This window comes from Phyllobates terribilis, unplaced genomic scaffold (genome assembly GCF_046119375.1).
Source record: "Phyllobates terribilis strain yellow unplaced genomic scaffold, ASM4611937v1 Scaffold_3__8_contigs__length_932513732, whole genome shotgun sequence".
Classification (NCBI taxonomy): Eukaryota; Metazoa; Chordata; class Amphibia; order Anura; family Dendrobatidae; genus Phyllobates; species Phyllobates terribilis.
In genome coordinates, this window is record NW_027362763.1 from 190,880,303 (window position 1) to 190,902,551 (window position 22,249).

A 22,249-nucleotide genomic window follows, 5' to 3' on the forward strand; every position below is an offset into this window, starting at 1 on the left:
ATAAAGCGGAGCCGCCTCAAGACGCACCCCAGAGAATCCTGGGAGCTACGCCCCCTTCTAAACACCTAAATGGTTAGCTTTAAAATTAAAAGGCCCAAATCTCTCAAACCATGTGGTGGATCAAAAAGAAGAAAAAAAAGAAAGAAAGAAACTTCATACTCAGGAGCAGTGCAGAAAAAAATAAAAGCAAAATATTTTGACCTTGTGATAGGCCCTCTTTAAAGTGTAAGTAATGTCAGGCCTAACGGAGGAGCTTCCAGTCATCGGGGAGGTGTTACAGTCACTGCTCACTATGCAGTCAGCAGGTAATTATCACTCTCTGATACTTTGACAGCCTGCTCTGCAGCATATGTGTGCAGTTAGCTCTAGCAGAGTTGGCTATCAATCAAAGTGCCAGGGAATGGTTTGCTTTCTTGTGGGTTAAGCAATCTGTTGGGCTCTCAGGAAAAGGACAAATTATCAGAAGTTTAGTTATACTTTATGTACAGTCCAACTTTTATCCAATATTCCCGGACTTTAGTCATTACACCTGCATTGCTTGCATTTCTTCATTCTATCTGTGAATTTACTACAAATCTTATTGATTCCTTTACATTTCCTTCAGATTCCAAGTTTGTACAATGATCCCTAAAGTGACTGGGGTGTTTTAACCTGTGAACCTGCTAGTCACATGAGTGGCACAGAGACAAATGGTAAGCCATCTTTATCATTTTTACAGATCAGAGATACGAGTGATTATACGGCAAATTCGGCTTTGTTGTTTCAATTAGATATTCACTAAGCCCCTAAAAAATAAATAAATACATATATATATATACAGTATATTGTGACAAAGTCACTGTTAAAGTGCTGGAGGGGAGATATGTTTCCCTGACGCTGTTATCCTCAGTGAACTAAAGCCATTAAGTTTCCTCCAGCATGTTATTTGTTGAGAGAGGTTAAGTCTATAGTAAAAGGGAGTGTTTTTTTGTGAATGGCCATTGTGAAGGCTGGGAGGCCATTCACCATATCTCCGCCTCAGGGTGTGGTCTAGTGGAGTTTAAATACTCAGCCAGCTGAGGCATTCAGAGCTCAATGTCTGGGAAAGCTAGCTCCAGAAGGGAGCTTGTATTTGTCTATTTCTGAACCATGTGAAGTTGCTGAACTCTCAGCAGGCAGACCCCTGCTACTACAAAGACCGTGTTCTTTGTGTTTCCACTTCTGCTTTGTTTTCGTGTTTTGCCCACCGGGCTGTGTTTATTTTCATGGACTAACTGTTTGTTTATGCCACACTATAATAAACCAACAAAAGTTTTAAAGAGACAGCGTACCTGAGTGTACATCTGTGTGCTGCTGAGTGCGTGATCTACCACAATATATATCACAATATATCTTTCAAAATTTGAGCAGCTTAAACGGGGGTCCTTCACTGTGCACAATCCCTGATTATTAGAAGTGCCTCTAGACAATATGCTGATCACAAAGCGTCCCCTTCTGGATTTCCCAGTAACCTGCTGTAACGTGTGGGGAAAATTTGCGGAAACTTTTTTGTAGCCACTAACCTCTCTGGCCAAGAGATGAGGATGCTGAACAAGGACTCTTATCTACTCTTTTAACTCAGAATCTCAGAATTCCTTATAGGTTACATCAGGGCCGCCTCCAGGTTTTTGTGGGCCCTGGGCAAAAGAGTCTCAGTGGGCCCCTTTAACACATACCACGATTCATGATGCACAGATACCACAGAGAAATATACATTACATGAGCGATATCTATAGTAAATTCTACAATAGCTCAGAAACCGGCAAATCCTCACAGCGCACAGTGCAGACCGGACAGTATAGTCCTCCATACAGTATTATGGGCACCATATAATGCTCCATACAGTATTACTAACCACATATAACGCTCCATACAGAATTCTGGCCCCCATATTATCAAATGGATATAATCTGGACATGTTTTCAGCCTCTGGAATCTTTAATAAAGGAGTCATCAAGTTAAAAAAAAACCTGGGCAAGTGTTGGGGCCCTGAGCAGGCGGAGGGGCCCACTCGCCGGCGGGCACCCCTGTGCGCCATGGGACCTGTGAGCGGTGCGGTGCCAGCGCCCACCACGCCACCCCCACCCGCTTGCGCTGCCAAAGACACCATATGATGTAAAAAGAGATCAAAGAGTTGATGTGTTGAAAACTGCAGTTTTATTAGTCAACGTATTTAAAAGTTCACAGTCTTCTTCATCAGGGCAAAGCCATTTGATGAAACACCGCCCACGGCCCAGTTAACCTGGGAGTGGCCGCAGTCTATGTGAGAATGGGTCATGCCTCGGTGATGTAACCTCAACTTCCAGAGTCCGAAAGTTGACGTGACATCAGCGGCGGCTGCAGCCGGGGTCACGTAATCGGCACTGAGTAAGGAGAGATAGCACCGCTCACAGTCAAATATGAAAAAACAATGTATTTGAAACAATACTTATTTAAATGGTTTAAAGTAAACCGATATGCATAAAGATTGTAGTGGATCACCTCTTTAATATTGACCCTACGCCATTGGTCTCTGGTAACCCACCAGCCAGAAAGGATATGGACAGTCCCACTGCAACCCCCCATAATAATTCCATTGCCACTAATAACACCCTGTCAGCCCAATCCTCTACACTCACTGATAATTCTTCTGTCAATCCCAGTGTTGTAGACTTTATATACACCAAACGGTATATTCTCTTCCACATCAAAATTCAGTTCTTTTCTTGACGCCCGCAAACACCTTGATGAAATTAAAAATCAAATCTAAAAAATAAACAATGAAAGGAGGATGTCCTTATCAATCACAAAACCACCTGGCCCTACTACGAGTTTCAATGACACCGATACGACACATTATATGAAAACACGGCATCACCTAATATTAGCTCCCCAAACCTTAATACCATCAATCTACTAGATTTTTTTACGTATACATCAAAAAAACTTGTATATGCTGGGTTCCGCACAAAAATGAAACTCCTACGACTCAAATACTGTCATTTTTGACAACACTACCACAGGGAATAATGCCTCAGTTCCTTTTTTCCCCAAAGAAGGGATTTGTGTCACAATTATTTTCCTCAAAACCAGGGAGAAGAAAAAAGTCCTACAGAGGGGGCCTCAAGCAAAAAAGGAAAGATCACAAATCCCCCCACACCAACATAAACAGACAAAAAATATTTTTCATTTATCTGATTATGTTCTCACAGAAATCGAAGCCTGGTTTTTATCCAGAGGTCTCTCCTTTTGTTCCACTTTTGAAACACGATACTTTGACTTCTTCCTTGACTTTCAGACCTTTATCAGAAAAATTACATCAAAAAGGCATTTTGTGCTTCACAGAGATAAACCCAGTGACCCTCTGATAACATTATTACCTGATTCAAATCTACACTTGGTTGTGAAAGTAAAATCTAAATTCTATCCTATTGAGAGGTAAGGGCACCATATTAATACATTCAGTGATATGGTACCAAATAAATTTTAAAAAATCATGACACCCCGCACGAGGATTCCTAATAGAGTAGGAAAGAAAAAGAGGTCAATCCCATTCAAAATAACAATGAAATAGATATTAGATCAGCTGATAAAGGTGGCGGCATTGTAATACAAAACTATAGTGATTACTGCAAGGCTATGTTTACACATTGCGTTTTTTCAGCGTTTTTTTCTGCTGCAAAACCTGAACTCTTGTCAGGAAAGAAGCTGCATCAAAAACACAGGTTTTGGTGCGTTTTTCAGGATCCCAAAGTTCAGCTTTACTTCTACCACATAAGCATGAACACAGGTCACCAATGTAAGACATATGTGAAACCATATTAACCAGAATTACAAATATAACAGTGGGGGGAGGTGAATTGTTCAGAAATAGTTTACCTAAGACACTGGCAGTGCATTGAGGTTGTAGGACACACTGTGGTCTGCCATTCAGTTGCTCAGGGCATTGTTCAATTTCATACCTCCCTGGGCCACAGGTATTGTTCAATCTCACACCTAGCTCGGCCAATGTTTACTGTGTACACATCACTAATATAATTAAACTGTTCTAATTCAAGTTGCCATCTCAGTGACAAAGGCAAGATGGTAAAATCACAAAAACAAATGAGTTTCACATACTTTTGTGCTTGCCTTTTTTCCCCTAAAAATGCAGCAAAACCTGATAACTATGTTCACACTAGGTGTTTTTGTCAGCGTTTTTTCACTACCCATTACTTTCAATGGGTGAAAAACGCTGAAAGAAATGACATGCTCTCTTCTGCAAAAAAAAACATGCAGAGCACAAAATACTGATCAAACAAAAACCAAGGTGTGTGTAAGCGATTTCTGGAATCCCATAGACTTTGCTGGTACTGTAAAACGCAGCTGAAAATTTGCATAAATAAAAGCTTAAAAAAAACGCAATGTGTGAACATAGAAAAACCAAAGACAAGCAAAATACCAAATAACTGGAAGTAAATGGATAAATCGCACAGTGCAAAAATAATGATAAATAATAAAGGGTATTTAGTTAACATAATTTTGATCAAAATAATGTAAAAGCCATCCTGCCACGTCACGGCAACCCTTATGGGACAGTCCTAATTCTAATATTAAAACCTTACCATTTGTCAAGTGACATACATATGGATAAGAGCAGAGAGACTGAACCCCTAGTAGAAGCATAGACCTGAGAGGCAGAATGAACCTTTTTTTGCTCAGACAAAGGGCGGCCACACCCTTATATACACTGAAGCACACTAAACTACAAAGAAAAAACCTGGGAGTCTGAACTGAAACGTAAATTGATGTGCATGCAAAATGTAAATGCATGTTCACATGAGGCCACTAGACAGAGAAAAACCAAAGACAAGCAAAATACCCAAATAACTGGAATTTACTTCCAGTTATTTGGGTATTTTGCTTGTCTTTGGTTTTTCTGTGTCTTGTGGCCTCATGTGAACATGCATTTACATTTTGCATGCACATCAATTTACGTTTCAGTTCAGACTCCCAGGTTTTTTCAATGTGTGAACATAGCCTAATGAGGCTCTAAGAATTTTTTCCGATAGTAACTACTATCTCAATATTTCCTCTGATCCTTCTCCTTACATTTTACCATATTATCTATTATTAATCAATAAAGCTGTGTCTTTGAATATTTTGAATAACCAAGAAAGATTCCTTAATATTGCAAACCCGAAAATTCCCTTTGTTTATCATTGACCCAAAATCCATAAGAACATAAATAATCCTCCAGGACGTCCCATTATCTCAGGTATTGTATCTATTACAATCAATTTAACAACTTATATAGATGAAATCATGTAAGCGCATGTTTTAAACCTATCCAGCCACTTGAGATACTCCACACCGTTAATTGAGTTACTTAAAAGTATTTAATGGCATGATTCATATATCTTTGTCACACTGGATGTTTCTTCTTTATATTTAAATATCTCCCATGAAATTGTCCTAACTTGTTTAGAAAATATGTTTCTCAAGACGGGAGTCTTCCATATAATCAGAAAGAATTAATTTTAGCCCGTCTATCCTTTATATTAAAGAATCATTTCTTCACGTTCCAGAATAAATGTTATCATCAGGTACAAGGTACTGCGATGGGCTCAAAAGTAGCACCTACATATGCTAATCTCTCTATGGGGGTGTCTGAGTATTGTGACAAACTCACTGGCAAAGTACTGGAGGGGAGATATGTTTCACTCAGGCTATTAGCTTTAGTGATTTGAAACCTAGAAGTTTGCTCCAGCACACTAAGCGCTGAGAGGCGTTAATAGGTCATTTTTAATGGGCTAGGTTTTATGTGAACAGCTGTAGAGCAGTTGGATGGCTATTCAGCATATCTCCACCCGGGGTGTCATCTGGGATATAAAAAGCCAGCCTGTTGAATAATATGTTGTTCAATGTCTCTGGAGAGGCTAGCTCCAGAGAGAGGAGCTTGTGTTTGTATAACCTGAACCGTGTGTTGTGCTAAACCGTGAGCGGCTGGATTCCCACAGAAGTATACACTATACTGTACCATATTTTTGTTTTGTCATTATGCCAGAAGGGCTATGTTTGATTTGATGAACTTTATGTTGGTTTATGTCATTTTTTAATAAACCAACAAAATATTTAAAGAGACAGTGTTCCTGAATCTACCTCCATGTGCAGCCAAGAGAGCCGATCTACCACAGGATATGCATATATACTATACAATGGTCCCTTTGCCAACAGCATTGTACTGTATAAACAATTTATTGATGAGCTCTTCTTCAAATGGGACAATTCAATCACAGTACTTTTTTCCTTGAATATATAAACTCTAATAATTGGAGGCTATCCATATCCCCCATTTGGTGTAAGATTGAGATCAATTTTTTAGATCTCACCATTTTTCATTTGGATGGTGACATGTGCACAAAAACGTATTTCAGGAAAGTTGGCTATATACACTTTACAAGTGATCATTATTCAAAATCATTATTGAATATTCCACACAACCAATTCGAGAGAATTAGAAAAAAACATGTATGCTTGATAATGATTTTAAAACCTAGGCAGATATTGTGCGAAATAGATTCAAAGGACAAAAATATCTTAACAAATTAATTAGACAAGCTTTCAATAATTCCCTTAATTTGAGCCAAGACTTACTTCTGAATAGTAGTAAACTACCGGCTGACCCCAAACCATTTGAATCCAATTTCATCACAACTTTTAGTATTTCTAATAAAATGTAAAACACTACTAGACCACTGGCATATTCTTCTTTTGATAATCCTGTTATGGGGAAAGCACGCCCCAGAAATCCTGAAGAGCCCCTATGATTAGAAACTTTCTGGCACCTAGTAGGTTAAAAATTCAGAGAAAAAATTAATGTTATAATAATTTGTTACTAAATCATCTCCCTAATGGGGTATTTAAGCATCGGTGCTCACAATTTACATCCACAGCCACAGAAGAAATCATTTCATATGAAAAGGTGGCATTACCCTGGCGAAGAAGTCTGTGAACTTTGAAACGCATTGACTAATAAAACCGCAATTTTCAACACATTGACTCCTGGATCTCCTTTTAATTATATGGTGTATTCGGCAGCGCAGTTAAATACCCATCCGCTATGGTTTTTTCTTCCATTGGATACTGTTTGTTGACATAACCAAAAATGGAGTAGGCAGTGTGTCAATAAAACATATCCAAATGTACAGTTGAAACCTGAAGTTTACATACACTACATAAAAAGATACATGTTTTTCTCAATATCTGGCATTTAATCAAAATAAACCTTTCCCGTTTTGGGTCAATTAGGATTACCATAATTTTTAATATTTGCAAAATGCCAGAATAATGAGAGAGAGAGAATGTTTTAAGGCATTTTTATTACTTACTTCCAGGGCTGTGTTGTCGTGGAGTTGGAGCCCATTTTAGTGGAGTCGGTATAAAATGGACTAACTTCGACTCCTAAAATATATAATAAATTGGGTACAGTAGTTCAGTTCAGTTTGTGGGGAATATTTTTTCATAAGAATTTGGGAAAGTTATGAAAAGTCCTACAAATGTCTGTCCTATTCCTGATCTAAGGGTCTAGACTTTTAGCTGAGATTATTCTGTGCTACAGTAAATTTATCACTTAAACATGAGCCATGTATGAGGGAGTCGGAGGTTTGGCTTACCGACTACACAGCCCTGCTTACTGCAAAGTCAAAAGTTTACATACACTAAGATTACTATGCCTTTAAACAATTCTGGACTGCCCATATGATGATGTAATGTGTTTGGCAGCTTCTGAAAAGCTTTTTGGCAACATCTGGGTTAATTAGAGACACACCTGTGGATGTATTTTAATGCACACCTGAAGCACACTGCTTCTTTGTGTAGCATGATGGGAAAGTCTAAAGAAATCAGCCAAGATATCAGAAGAGAATTGTGGAATTGCACAAGTCTGGCTCATCTTTGGGTACAATTTCAAGATACCTGAAGGTGCCTCGTTCATCTGTACAAACAATTATACGCAAGTACAAACAAGATGGGAATGTCCAGCCATCATACCAGGAAGGAGACGGCTTTTGTGTCCCAGAGGTGAACGTGCTTTGGTCCGACATGTGCATATCAACCCAAGGACAAAAGCAAAAGACATTGTGAAGATGATGGCGGAAGCTGGTAAGATTGTGTCAATATCCACAGTGAAACGAGTACTGTATCAACATGGGCTGAAAGGCCACTCTGCAAGGAAGAAGCTATTACTCCAAAAGAAACATAAAAAAGCCAAATTAATGTTTACAAATGCACACTGGAACAAAGACCTTAATTTTGGAGACATGTCCTGTGGTCTGATGAAACTAAAATTTTACTTTTTGGGCATAATGACCATCGTTATGTTTGTAGGAAAAAGGGAGAAGCTTGGAAGCCTAAGAACACCATCCCAACTGTGAAACAAGGGGGTGGCAGCATCATGTTGTGGGGTTCTTTTGCTGCAGGAAGGACTGGTGCACTTCACAAAATAGATGGAATCATGAGAAAAGAAGATTATGTGGCAATACTGAATCAATATCTCAAGACATCAGCCAAGAAGTTAAAGCTCGGGCTGAAATGGGTCTTCCAAATGGACAATGACCCGAAGCATACTGCGAAAATGGTAGCAAAGTGGCTTAAGGATAACAAAGCCAATGTTTTGGAGTGGCCATCACAATGCCCTGATCTGAATCCTATTGAAAATTTATGGGCAAAGCTGAAAAGGCAGGTGCGAGCAAGCCGACCTACTAACCTGGATCAGTTACACCAGTTTTGTCAGGAGGAATGGGCTCAAATGCCAACCAACTATTGTGAGAAGCTTGTGAAAGGATATCCCAAACGTTTGACCCAAGTCATTCAGTTTAAGGGCAATGGTACCAAATACTAATGAAATGTACAGTACAGACCAAAAGTTTGGACACACCTTCTCATTTAAAGATTCTTCTGTATTTTCATGACTTTGAAAGTTGTACATTCACACTGAAGGCATCAAAACTATGAATTAACACATGTGGAATTATATACTTAACAAAAAAGTGTGAAACAACTGAAAATATGTCTTATATTCTAAGTTCTTCAAAGTAGCCACCTTTTGCTTTGATGACTGCTTTGCACACTCTTGGCATTCTCTTGAAGAGCTTCAAGAGGTAGTCACCGGAAATGGTCTTCCAACAATCTTGAAGGAGTTCCCAGAGATGCTTAGCACTTGTTGGCCTTTTTGCCTTCACTCTGCGGTCCAGCTCACCCCAAACCATCTCGATTGGGTTCAGGTCTGGTGACTGTGGAGGCCAGGTCATCTGGTGTAGCACTCCATCACTCTCATGCTTGGTCAAATAGCCCTTGCACAGCCTGGAGATGTGTTTGGGGTCATTGTCCTGTTGAAAAATAAATGATAGTCCAACTAAACTTAAACCGGATGGAATAGCATGCCGCTGCAAGATGCTGTGGTAGCCATGCTGGTTCAGTATGCCTTCAATTTTGAATAAATCCCCAACAGTGTCACCAGCAAAGCACCCCCACACCATCACACCTCCTCCTCCATGCAGTGGGAACCAGGCATGTAGAGTCCATCCGTTCACCTGTTCTGCGTCGCACAAAGACACGGTGGTTGGAACCAAAGATCTCAAATTTGGACTCATCAGACCAAAGCACAGATTTCCACTGGTCTAATGTCCATTCCTTGTGTTCTTTAGCCTAACCAAGTCTCTTCTGCTTGTTTCCTGTCCTTAGCAGTGGTTTCCTAGCAGCTATTTTACCATGAAGGCCTGCTGCACAAAGTCTCCTCTTAACAGTTGTTGTAGAGATGTGACTGCTACTAGAACTCTGTGTGGCATTGACCTGGTCGCTAATCTGAACTGCTGTTAACCTGCGATTTCTGAGGCTGGTGACTCGGATAAACTTATCCTCAGAAGCAGAGATGACTCTTGGTCTTCCTTTCCTGGGGCGATCCTCATGTGAGCGAGTTTATTTGTAGTGCTTGATGGTTTTTGCAACTGCACTTGGGGACACTTTTAAAGTTTTCCCAATTTTTCGGACTGACTGACCTTCGTTTCTTAAAGTAATGATGGCCACTCGTTTTTCTTTACTTAGCTGCTTTTTTCTTGCCATAATACAAATTCTGACAGTCTATTCAGTAGGACTATTAGCTGTGTATCCACCAGACTTCTGCACAACACAACTGATGGTGCCAACCCCATTTATAAGGCAAGAAATCCCACTTATTAAACCTGACAGGGCACACCTGTGAAGTGAAAACCATTTCCATTGACTTCCTCTTGAAGCTCATCAAGAGAATGCCAAGAGTGTGCAAAGCAGTCATCAAAGCAAACGGTGGCTACTTTGAAGAACCTTGAATATAAGACATATTTTCAGTTGTTTCACACTTTTTTGTTAAGTATATAATTCCACATGTGTTAATTCATAGTTTTGATGCCTTCAGTGTGAATATACAATTTTCATAGTCATGAAAATACAGAAAAATCTTTAATGAGCAGGTGTGTCCAAACTTTTGGTCTGTACTTTATGTAAACTTTTGACTTTGCAGTAAGTAATAAAAATGCCTTAAAACATTCTCTCTCATTATTCTGGCTTTTGGCAAATATTAAAATTTATGGTAATCCTAATTGACCTAAAATGGGAAAGGTTTATTCTGATTTCATGTCAGATAGTGAGAAAAACATGCATTTGTGTCTTTTTATATAGTGTATGTAAAATTCCTGTTTCACCTGCATATAGTTTTACAAAGGAAGTCAGTGACAGCAGGATTCGACTTTATAGGTTTCCTGTTCTTTCAGTATCTCATATGGTATTTTAATCATGCCCTAAAAAGAAAAACAGGCATAAAAATTGCAGCTTCCTCTAAACAAACCACTGACTGAGCAGATAAAAATCTCTTGTTCATTCTATGAAATATGTAATATATCAGAATAAATGTTAACATCGGTGATCAAGTATTCCCACTATATTTATTTTTTTTACTATTTTTGTTAGTTTCCCGTTTCTGCAGATTCTCCGTTGATTTTCTGCTTGTATGTGTTCATGAAACGATCTACTGATTTAATGTACTGTGTTGTAGGTCAAGATGTGCAGTGAAGGAGCACAAATGGAAAAAAAGCTGGGCGTGAAGATGAAAAGCAAAACAGACAAGCCAAAATTGGACCCAAACATCGATGGGGGATGGGCGTGGATGGTTGTATTGTCCTCATTTCTTGTCCACCTTTTGGTAATGGGATCCCAGATGGCACTCGGGATACTTAACATGGAATGGCTTGAAGAGTTCGACCAAAGCAGAGGTCTGACAGCGTGGGTCAGCTCCCTGACCATGGGCATTACTCTGATTGTAGGTATGTATGGAACTGCACACCTGCCTGAGGATGCAAAGCCTAACCTACCTAATGTATGTTAGTAAGAATCAGGATGCAGATCAAAGATAGGGTAACCTTCGAAACAGACTTCCCATTTTGTCGTCTGTTACCATGAGGAGTATAAGGCCTGCACCCGAGCCATAGACAAAACAAAACCATGGCAAGATCTTAAAGGGGTTGCCTATTCCGGGCCCCGTAGAAAATTAAATACAACCTCTACTCACCATTCCAGCGATGTCAGCGCTGCTGTTCCCAATTGGTGACATTGTAGTGTTACGTGACCACTGCATGCAATCAGTGGCTTCTGATTGACTGCAGCAGTCACGAGAATGCATAACGCGAGGTTTGTCATTTTTTTTAATCAGGATTGGACAATGTTTAGTGTAGTTAGGGCTGGCTAATGAGTCGTTACATAAAAAGGGCAGTGTAGATTTACTTTACGGAGTAAGAAAGTCATTCCCTTTTAATGTTACGCTTATATATTATACAGACATTGTTCAGGCTCACTGTAATGCTTTTCTCTGTCATGTATGATGAACATTAGGTTTCCAGCCTCAGATGTAGGAATAAATAATGACCTAAAAGTCCCAAGTAGTAGAAGTGAAGATGACGGCACTCACCACCAAGCGTTTTTTTTTCTTTTGTTTTTTTTCAGATTGCAATGTATTAAAAGTGATAACATTTGCAAAATATGTAAGGAATGGCGTTGGTTGCAATATGTTCTAGATTTTTCAGACTACAGCGCGCTCCTTATAAGACGCAATCCAGGTTTAGACAGCAGAGAATAAGAAAAACATTTCCTTTTAATTATAACTTCCCTGATAGTGTAAAGATGTGAGGCAGTAGGGGTCAATAGCAGGCAAGAAGGTAGAATAGGAAGGCTATAGATCTATTGTCAGTGTTTCTCTGCAGCATGTATATTATACACATATAACTTTACAGTGCATACATCATGTACACTCTCTGCAGCATACACATAGACACACAACTGCTGCATGCGCAGTACATGCACACTCAGCTCTGCTGTACATACACACATAGGTCTGCTACATGTATACATAGGTCTGCTACATGTAAACTTAGGTTATATACATAGGTTTGCTACATAGACATAGCTCTGCTACATACACACACAGCTCTGCTACATACACAGCTCTGCTACTTACAAAGCTCTGAATGGGAATTACTACCACCGCTCCTCTGACAGTGGCACACTCCAGGGCCCTATTCTTAAGATCCAGTAGATGCAGGTCCTATTCGTGTGAGCCAGCTCTACTATACATAAAAGCTTAAACCTGTCAGAATGTAATAAATATACGAGATGGGAATATCCCTTTAAGTTAAAGGTCATGCACACCGGGTCTGAATGGACTCGAGTATACACTGGCTTATAGAGATTGATAACGACTTTTATACTCGCCTATCTATCCTCCATCCCATTGATACCTGGTCCACATCGACCTTCAAGCAGGGAAATAATTTGAGGACAATCAGGGGCTGCAGGATGCAAGCAGTTTGCAATTGTTCAGACACGTAAATGCTGCAACCAATCATTGGCCACAATATCTGTATACATTATTACTGTTATGCAATCATGTGACTGCTGCAACTAGTCACTGGTCGCAGCAGCTACATGTCTTTCACTGCTGCCATCACTGATTGGCTCCCGCTGTCAGATGATGTTCCCAACAGAAGACCGGTGGACCCGTGGGGAATTGAGCAGTGGTACAGACAGAGATCTACCGGTGAGAATGATTTTTTGCATCTTCTTGCTATTCTGGAGCATTTTTTTAGAAAATGAAAAGTACTAAACAACCCTTATAAGCTGGTCACACATGAGAATGCTTTCTCGTCTGACAGGTGTTTCCTTTCAACTCCACCAGCCGAGTGTGCGCCTTTTTTTGTAATGTGGGGAGGGGAATAAGCTTCTGCCAGACTCCTCTGACAGCAGCTGATCTTCTGTGGGAACAAAGGATCGAAAGCAAACATACCTGATCCTTTCCTGTCTGGACATCTAACCTAGGTGAAAGTAGGGACGCCCATTTACTTATTAAAGTGAGTGTCTGTACAGCGTTCCAGTTGCAAAACTATTTTTAACTATGATTTTATATTCAAGGTCCCTTCATTGGCTTGTTTATTAACACTTGTGGATGTCGTAAAACAGCAATGATTGGCGGGTTCCTCACTTCTCTTGGTTGGGTGCTAAGCGCATTTGCCACCAATGTGCACTTTCTATTCTTTACATTTGGAGTCACAGCAGGTAAGTAAAAGATTCATGTTGTCACATTGGTTGTAGGGATGTCATACACTGCTCATAAAAATGAACTACTGCCAAGGCATATTGACCCCCAGAGGACTACTAGTGTCCGTAACAGTAGCCCATGGGCCTGATGTCATGTAGTGGTACCAGTGCCTACAGCCAAACATGGTGCAACTCTATTGGCATTCAAATACATGGATTGGGATGTGCTCCATTGGCACCCTGTTCTCTTCACAGATCAGGGCAGGTTCAAACTGATTTCAGGTGACAGATATGAAAGATTCTGGAGAGACAAGGTGAACATTACGCTGCCTTCAACATCATCCAGCATCCATGTTTGGCCTTGGGTCAGTCCCACAAGCTTCAACTTTGCAGCAAATGTTACCCTGACTGCTGTTAGGTACCGGGATGAAATCCTTAGAGCCATTGTTAAACCTTATCCTGGTGCAATGGGCCCAGGATTACTCCAGGTGCAGAGCAATGACCGGCCTCATATGGACAAAGTCTGTAGACATTTTCTGGATGACAAAGGCATTGATGCCACTGACAGTCCCTCATGTTCCCATCCAATGCCGCCAAGTAGTGCCACAGACTATCCTGTAACTCACTGTTGCCCTGATCAAGGTCTAGGAGGAGACACCCCAGGACACCATCCACCGTCCCAGAACATGCCCAGACGTTGTGCATAGAGACACGTGGGACCAGACAGACTACTGAGTCACATGAGTTGCCTTGATGAAATTCACACAAATTGGATCCTCTTTTGATTGCAGTTTTTATTTTGATTTTCATAGTTAAAGAGTTTGGATCCCATTGATTGTTGTTACGCCATTTTGTTCTCCACAAATTAAACCATTTATATCAGTAAAGATTTTCAACTTGAATCCTTAGTTCATTAATATCCGATAACTGATTTAAGTGTTCCATTTCTTTTTTTTTTAGCAGTTTTGAAGATGCTTATTCATTGATCATAAATCATGATACTCTTCTTGTGTTAGTTTAAGAAGGTGTTTTTTCTCCACACTTTTTCTATAACCTGTAGTGGCTAGAAAGAAAGTGGAAACACTTTTTAGAGAATGCAAGCAAAGCCAAGTATCCGGTTACTAAAGAGATTCTCATGGGTTTCTTCTAAGATCAAAATCGTCATAGATCTGATCATTAAGTATAATATAGTCCATAGTGTAATGCAGCGGCTTGCAACATTACTGTAATGGTCCAGGGTGTGTTTTGGCCGACCATGTACCTCCCCCATGTGACTGGTCACATGACTGTGACATCGCACAGGTCCTGTGCACACAGAAGGTCTGATCACATGACTGTGACATCAGCACAGGTCCTGTGTGTGCACTAGAGCAGAGGTCCCCAACCGCCGGTCCGCGGACCAGGACCGGGCCGTTGGGGTTTTTCAGCCGGTCCGCGGCACCGCCACAGACAATCACTAAACATTGACAGTGTGCTCTGGTCTGCGGTGGCTCAGAGCACACTGTGTGGGGTGGATGCTGCCCGCTGTTCTAGACTCCCGCAGGGTAGACCTGTAGAGGACCTGTGATGACATCAAGGTACATAACTGTGATGTCACCACAGGTCCTGAAGCAGGATGAAGCAGGGGCGGAACTACCGCTCGTGCAGCCGGTTCATTGAACGGGGGCCCCGAGGGAGAGGGGGCCCCTCCAGCCTCCAGCAGGGCCGCCATCAGGGCATGACTGCCCTGACTCCAGTATGGGGCCCGGCCGGTAGGAGCCCCCTCGGAGCCCCCCTCTTGTGCGTCTCTCTCCTCATGGGGCCCCCGGCTCCATGCAAAGCGCCGGGTCCAGGACATCTCATAATTCCTCTGACTTCCGGTCATGTGACGGCGCCGTCACATGACCGGAAGGCAGGAGAACCTGGTGTCAGCGATTTGGACGAGCGCCAGGATTCTGCAGGGATCGCATGGGGGTAAGTATAACAAGTTTTATTTTTTTTTAAATACAATTAACTAGGAGTGGGGGGAATGGGAGATGCACATGGGGGGAGGGGAGAGATGAGAGATGCACATGGGGGAGGGGAGAGATGAGAGATCCACATGGGGGGGAGGGGAGAGATGAGAGATGCACATGGGGGGGAGGGGAGAGATGAGAGATGCACGGGGGGGATGAGAGATGCACGGAGGGGATGAGAGATGCACGGAGGGGGATGAGAGATGCACGGAGGGGGATGAGAGATGCACGGGGGGTGAGCTGCACATGGGGGGGTGAGAGATGCACATGGGGGGGGTTTATGTTTACATAACTTTGTTGCCTTATGAAGGGCGGGGGGGGCCCCAAAAATTTCTTGCACAGGGGCCCACTACAGTCTGTGTCCGCCCCTGGGATGAAGTAAATGCAACTGAACAGCAGCTGTCAGGACAGCTGCCCTATCCTGCTGCAGGGCGTGATGGGGCCTCAGTGATGCGGCTCCTGGCACAGCACATTATGTGGGGCTCCTGGCATAGCTCCTGGCGGGGACCTGGTCTACACTATATGATAAGTATGCACTAAACTCCAAATCCCTCCATTACCCCGCCCCCATATGACCAAAGCCCCGCCCACCCCACCCCCTCCTTGCTGGGCCATGGAAAAATGATCTTGCTTCAAGCCGGTCCCTGGTGCAAAAAAGGTTGGGGACCACTGCACTAGAGGATACACTCCCTGACAGAAGTTATGTCGCTTATCCATGTTATGTAAATAAAAGCTTATAACCTGACGTTAAATTCATCCATTGGTTTTAAAAATTACTCTTTTGAAAGCTGAAACCCTCCCAAATTTGGTTTAGGTTAAGAAAATAAATTGAAAACAGACAGCATAGCCAGAACAATAGACAGAATTTTTAGAAAATAGCAAAAGGCAATGGTACTCACCAGCCAAGGTTTCAAGAAAAAATGCACACCAGGACACGGCCGGCCCCCTTTTGTTAGAAGGAGGTAACACAGGTGCAGAATGCTAATGAACAATCGCCCTCAACCACTCTCACTGGAGGGGCGACTACCCAGCACTAAAACTGCACACAGATGAAACTTGCAGTAGGGTGCAATTCACACACTCGCGGCACCGTGCCTAGCCAGCATCCTATTACACGCCCCTACTATTCGACTAGGCGGGATGCCCGGCACCCTATCCGTGCATCGCAGAGTTGTGAAGCCCCCACTCACAAGGTCACCATTACTGGGCCTGGCCGTGCCCTGGCAGATAAAAAAAGTGCAAAAAATATCATATGAGGTATTAGTTGATATTTTGGCCAAAATACGTAAGCTCGCAACCCATCGTCAAGGGTCCTCACGGTTTTGCGAGTCCCTACTCTAATATTAAAAACAGACAGCATAGCCAGAACAATAGACAGAATTTTTAGAAAATAGCAAAAGGCAATGGTACTCACCAGCCAAGGTTTCAAGAAAAAATGCACACCAGGACACGGCCGGCCCCCTTTTGTTAGAAGGAGGTAACACAGGTGCAGAATGCTAATGAACAATCGCCCTCAACCACTCTCACTGGAGGGGCGACTACCCAGCACTAAAACTGCACACAGATGAAACTTGCAGTAGGGTGCAATTCACACACTCGCGGCACCGTGCCTAGCCAGCATCCTATTACACGCCCCTACTATTCGACTAGGCGGGATGCCCGGCACCCTATCCGTGCATCGCAGAGTTGTGAAGCCCCCACTCACAAGGTCACCATTACTGGGCCTGGCCGTGCCCTGGCAGATAAAAAAAGTGCAAAAAATATCATATGAGGTCTACACTATATGATAAGTATGCACTAAACTCCAAATCCCTCCATTACCCCGCCCCCATATGACCAAAGCCCCGCCCACCCCACCCCCTCCTTGCTGGGCCATGGAAAAATGATCTTGCTTCAAGCCGGTCCCTGGTGCAAAAAAGGTTGGGGACCACTGCACTAGAGGATACACTCCCTGACAGAAGTTATGTCGCTTATCCATGTTATGTAAATAAAAGCTTATAACCTGACGTTAAATTCATCCATTGGTTTTAAAAATTACTCTTTTGAAAGCTGAAACCCTCCCAAATTTGGTTTAGGTTAAGAAAATAAATTGGCATCAATGCTGAAATATTGTTCATTTAATGAACACAGAATGGTCAGATTTTGGCAAGACAAAAGTTTTGTCGCCTGGTCATATAATGCACCCTATCCTAGTTTACATCCTCACCAGTGCTCAGTAAATGATCGGTTAATTAGTGGGTGTGTATAAAAAGAAACACAGCACCTCAGACCTTCACTTGAACTGCAACTTGAGCTCTGACAACATGCCAAAAATCCACCCTGTGACCAAAGCCTTGATTATCAAGAGACTGAAGACCAGATCCACTGCATAGGTGGCTGGCATCTTTAATGTGTCTCAGCATCAAGTACAACGAATTAAAAAAAGATTTGAAGAGACTGGAGATGTGTTTGACAAGCCCAGGTCCAGCAGACCCCGCAAGACAACTGCTCAGGAGGAACGTTTGTTGGTTAGAAAATCCAAAGCAAGCCCCTCTTCCACTGCAGCAGAGCTCCAACAGGCCTGGTCACCTCAAGTCCCTGTGTCAACTAGAACAGTTTGTAGGATTCTGTCTCGAAATAGCCTCCATGGTCGAATCAGTGCCCAGAAGCCAGCACTAAACAAAAGGCAAATAAAAAACTGTGTGGAATTTGCAAAGTCCCACAGCCTGCTAAACAGATGGACGCTGGAAAAGTGACAGAAGGTGGATTTCTCTGATGAATCTTCAGTAGAATTACACCACAGCCGCCGCAAATACTGCAGGAGACCTACTGGAGCCCGTATGGATCCAAAATACACCCATAAAACAGATACATTTGGTGGTGGAAAGATCATGGTCTGGGGTTACATTCAGTATGGGGTGTGTGAAACATTTGCAAGGTGGAAGGCAATATCAATAGCCTAAAATATCAAGAAGTATTGGCTACCTCTTACATTCCAAATCATAAAAGGGGTCAAATTCTGCAGCAGGATGGTGCTCCATCTCATACATCCATCTCTACAACAAAGTTCCTCCAGGCAAAAAAGATCAAGGTGCTCAAGGAATGGCCAGCCCAGTCACGAGACATGAACATCATTGAGCATGTTTGGGGTAGGATGAAAGAGGAAGCTTGGAAGACAAAACCAAAGGATCTAGATGAACTCTGGGAGGCATGTAAGACTGCATCATTTGCTATTCCTGATGACTTCATTAATAAATTGTAAGAATCATTGTTGAACCGCATGGATGCAGTCCTTCAAGCTCATGGAAGTCACAGAAAATATTAAATATGACTCTAATAGCACCACAACTTCATTCACCAATGTTATGCAACATATATTTGTATTTTAATATAATTATTTGTTTGAATATCACATTACTTTCTGTGGGCGACAAAACTTTTGTCTTGCCAAAATCTGACCATTCTGTGTTCAGTAAATGATCAATATTTCAGCACTGATGCCAATTTATTTTCTTAACCTAAACCAAATTTGGGAGGGTTTCAGCTTTCAAAAGAGTAATTTATAAAACCAATGGATGAATTTAACGTCAGGTTATAAGCTTTTATTTACATAACATGGATAAGCGACATAACTTCTGTCAGGGAGTGTATATAAACCCTGGTAGATTTGAGACAGGTGTGAAAGGCGTGAGGCCTGTTCCTGTGTGGGACACCGTTAGAGTGTGAGGCCTAGTGAGGCCTGGTGAAGCCTCAAAGGCAGAGGCTGGATCCTTATGTGCAAGCGATCCTAGTAGCCTTGGAGGGCAAGAGGCTTGGAAGACAAGGGTCCTGGAAGGCAGAGGCTGGATGTTAGGTGTGAAACCATACCAATAGCCTTTGAAGGTACGAGGGCTGGAGACCCCCATCTGGGAAGCCGTAAAGCCACAGCGGTGGCAGAACAAATCTGACTGAAGCAGCTAAAACCCGGCAAAGGTAAAACACTGCGTTATATGGACATTTATATTGTTGCCTTGCTGAGGGCTGTATCTGGAGCCAGGTGGATTTCATGTCACTGGAGGGGCTCTTGGACATTATATGTGTAATATGTCGGCGAGCCACTGAGATGGTCTCGGTTATAAGCAGTTATGAAGTGTAATAAAACTGTTGGAGTGTGAAATACTGGAAAACGTGGCTGGTGTGCTTTAATTGACCCGGTGCAGCCAGTGTCCCCCAACATGATGACTAGCGCTGCCTTACAATAGGCATCGGAATCTAGGACAGGTCTACTGCATGTGCAAAAAGTCAATGGGGGAAAGAGCAGCCTTTAAAGCAGGTGGAAAGGTGGGCAGATGTGTCAAAATGTTGTAGAAAAGGGGAAATAAATGGGGTTGAATTCAGCAAACACTGGCTTAAAAAAAATCACAAATTTTTGGTCAACGCATAGTTGTGCAAACAAATTTGCATCTTTTGGAATTTTTACCCAAATATACACTGACTCTGGAACATGGGCAGCCCAAAAGATGCACCATTAAGAGGTGATTCTCCTAATAAATATGATGCATCTTACTCTTTGGATCAAGACTGGCATATAAAATCTGTTAATGAATTCTCCCAATGTGTTTTAATTATCGGATTGTGTGTGGTAAAGAAAGAGAAGATTCTCATGCACCATTAACATGTGTCCATGCTTACTCCGTATAGCGTCCCATCAAGCCAGGCAACTAGGTAATCTTCAAAAGAAACCAAGGCATCGGACTAATATTCGGCCTTTCACAAGCCAAAAATTCAGAAATAGAATACGGCCTTAGGGCTCATGTAGACGTCCTAGAAAATCTGTCCGATCTTGAACCGCAATGCACGGACTGGCTGTGAGTCTCCCGTCCATAGCATGACAGCTTCATATATTTCTATGACCGTCACACTCAGGTCGGGAGAGTCGTGGCCAGTCCATGCATTGCGGTCCAAGATCGACTGATTTGCAAAGATGTCTGAATGAGCCCTTTCTCTTTTGATTAAAACAATATCTGTCTTAATTGATTCCCCCAAGGTGTTTTAATGATAGGGTTGTGTGTGGTAGTCTAGTGAATGGGACCAAGCTTCTGTGAGGCCCAGCCTGTGTAAAAGGGTGGCTTTTTTAGCTGAAGGACCTGAGTGAGTTAAAGATAATAAAGTACTAGAATTTAGTTTTGATGTCATACCCAAATATCTATACAAGAAAAAGGATGTTGATCTACTTTTTTATCACCTTTTTAGGTATTGGAAGTGGAATGGTATATCTACCTGCAGTGGTGATGGTGGGTCAGTATTTTCAAAAGCGCCGGGCTCTGGCACAAGGACTGAGTACCACAGGTACTGGGTTTGGGACGTTTCTTATCACTGTTCTCTTGAAGTACTTGTGTGCAGAGTTTGGCTGGAGAAATGCCATGATAATTCAGGGAGCAGTCACCCTCAACCTGTGTGTATGTGGAGCGCTCATGAGACCATTAGAGTCTAGAGAGGAATGCAATGCGGAAAATACAAATCAAGATAAGAAGGAATCCTCGCTGCTAGATGCCAATGCTGTGAAACCCAATAATGTGCTGCACGATGAAGAGGATGGAGAGGTGAGAACAGATACTGCAGGTTCATGGAGCAAGGAGGACACAAGTAACGAGATTGTCATAAAAGACATAAGCAGACACGGAATCCTGAAGTCCTTGACGCGAATGACCGTGACTGTGAGGGCCGGCTTCTGGACCTGGTACTCCAGTTACTTTGGGGCAGCCTCTCTTTTCACGAACAAGGTGTTTGTAGCATTTGTCTTATGGGCCCTGCTGGCCTATTGCAGCTTTGTCATTCCATTTATACACCTCCCCGAGATTGTAGAGCTGTACGGTATGTCAGAACAGAACAACATCTTTCCTCTGACCTCAATTATTGCTATTGTGCATATATTTGGAAAGATCATCTTAGGTTTTCTTGGAGACCTCTCCTGTGTCAGTGCCTGGAATGTCTTCATTGCTTCCAATTTTACCCTCGGTATCTGCATCCTTATTCTCCCTCTTATGCAAACATATGCCGCCCTGTCTGTGGTCTGTGCACTTATAGGATTCTCAAGTGGCTACTTCTCTCTTATGCCTGTTGTGACTGAAGATTTAGTTGGCATCAAGCAACTAGCAAATGCCTATGGGATCATCATTTGTGCCAATGGGATATCTGCACTTTTGGGGCCTCCATTTGCAGGTAAATTACACTATACATATTTATATTTAAATTGTGGCTTGAAAGTTTGTGAACCCTTCAGAATTTTCCATGTTTCTGCATGAATTTGACCTAAAATTTAAGAAATTATAGAAGTGCTATTAGTATGTCAAGGGTTTTGTGCACACTGCGTTGAAGCTTTACTTTAGCAAATACACCTGGAAACGTTCCCTGTTAATACATCCCATCAAATGTAAAAGAATGTCCAGGGTGGTCTGCAATGGCATACGTTTTCATGATATAGGAAAGCTCAACAGAATTATTTTTTTAATGAGACCCTATGGGAGATGTCTTCCACTAAATGTCTATACAGTGAAATGCGTCAGCCTTTCATGAGAGGTAGACATCATGAAATTTTCCTGACTCATAATACAGATGAAAAGCTTGACCGAATGGCATCGGATGATTTATTGGGTCTGTGTAAATGGAAGTGCAGAACTTCTTTTTTTTCCACAGGTAAT

At 42.1% G+C, this 22,249-nt stretch overlaps 1 protein-coding gene across 2 annotated transcripts in view; it reads left to right on the top strand.

Moving 5' to 3' along the window:
- The window catches only part of SLC16A14 (solute carrier family 16 member 14), a 131,715-nt gene that overhangs the window by 98,501 nt on the left and 10,965 nt on the right, over window positions 1–22,249 (top strand). For both annotated transcript variants that reach the window (XM_073674400.1, XM_073674399.1), the window contains exons 2-5: window positions 605–692; window positions 11,066–11,333; window positions 13,471–13,614; window positions 20,802–21,770. In XM_073674400.1, the coding sequence (XP_073530501.1) occupies window positions 690–692; window positions 11,066–11,333; window positions 13,471–13,614; window positions 20,802–21,770 (1,384 nt within the window). In that variant the 5' untranslated portion in view covers window positions 605–689. The remainder of the gene's footprint in view (window positions 1–604; window positions 693–11,065; window positions 11,334–13,470; window positions 13,615–20,801; window positions 21,771–22,249) is intronic.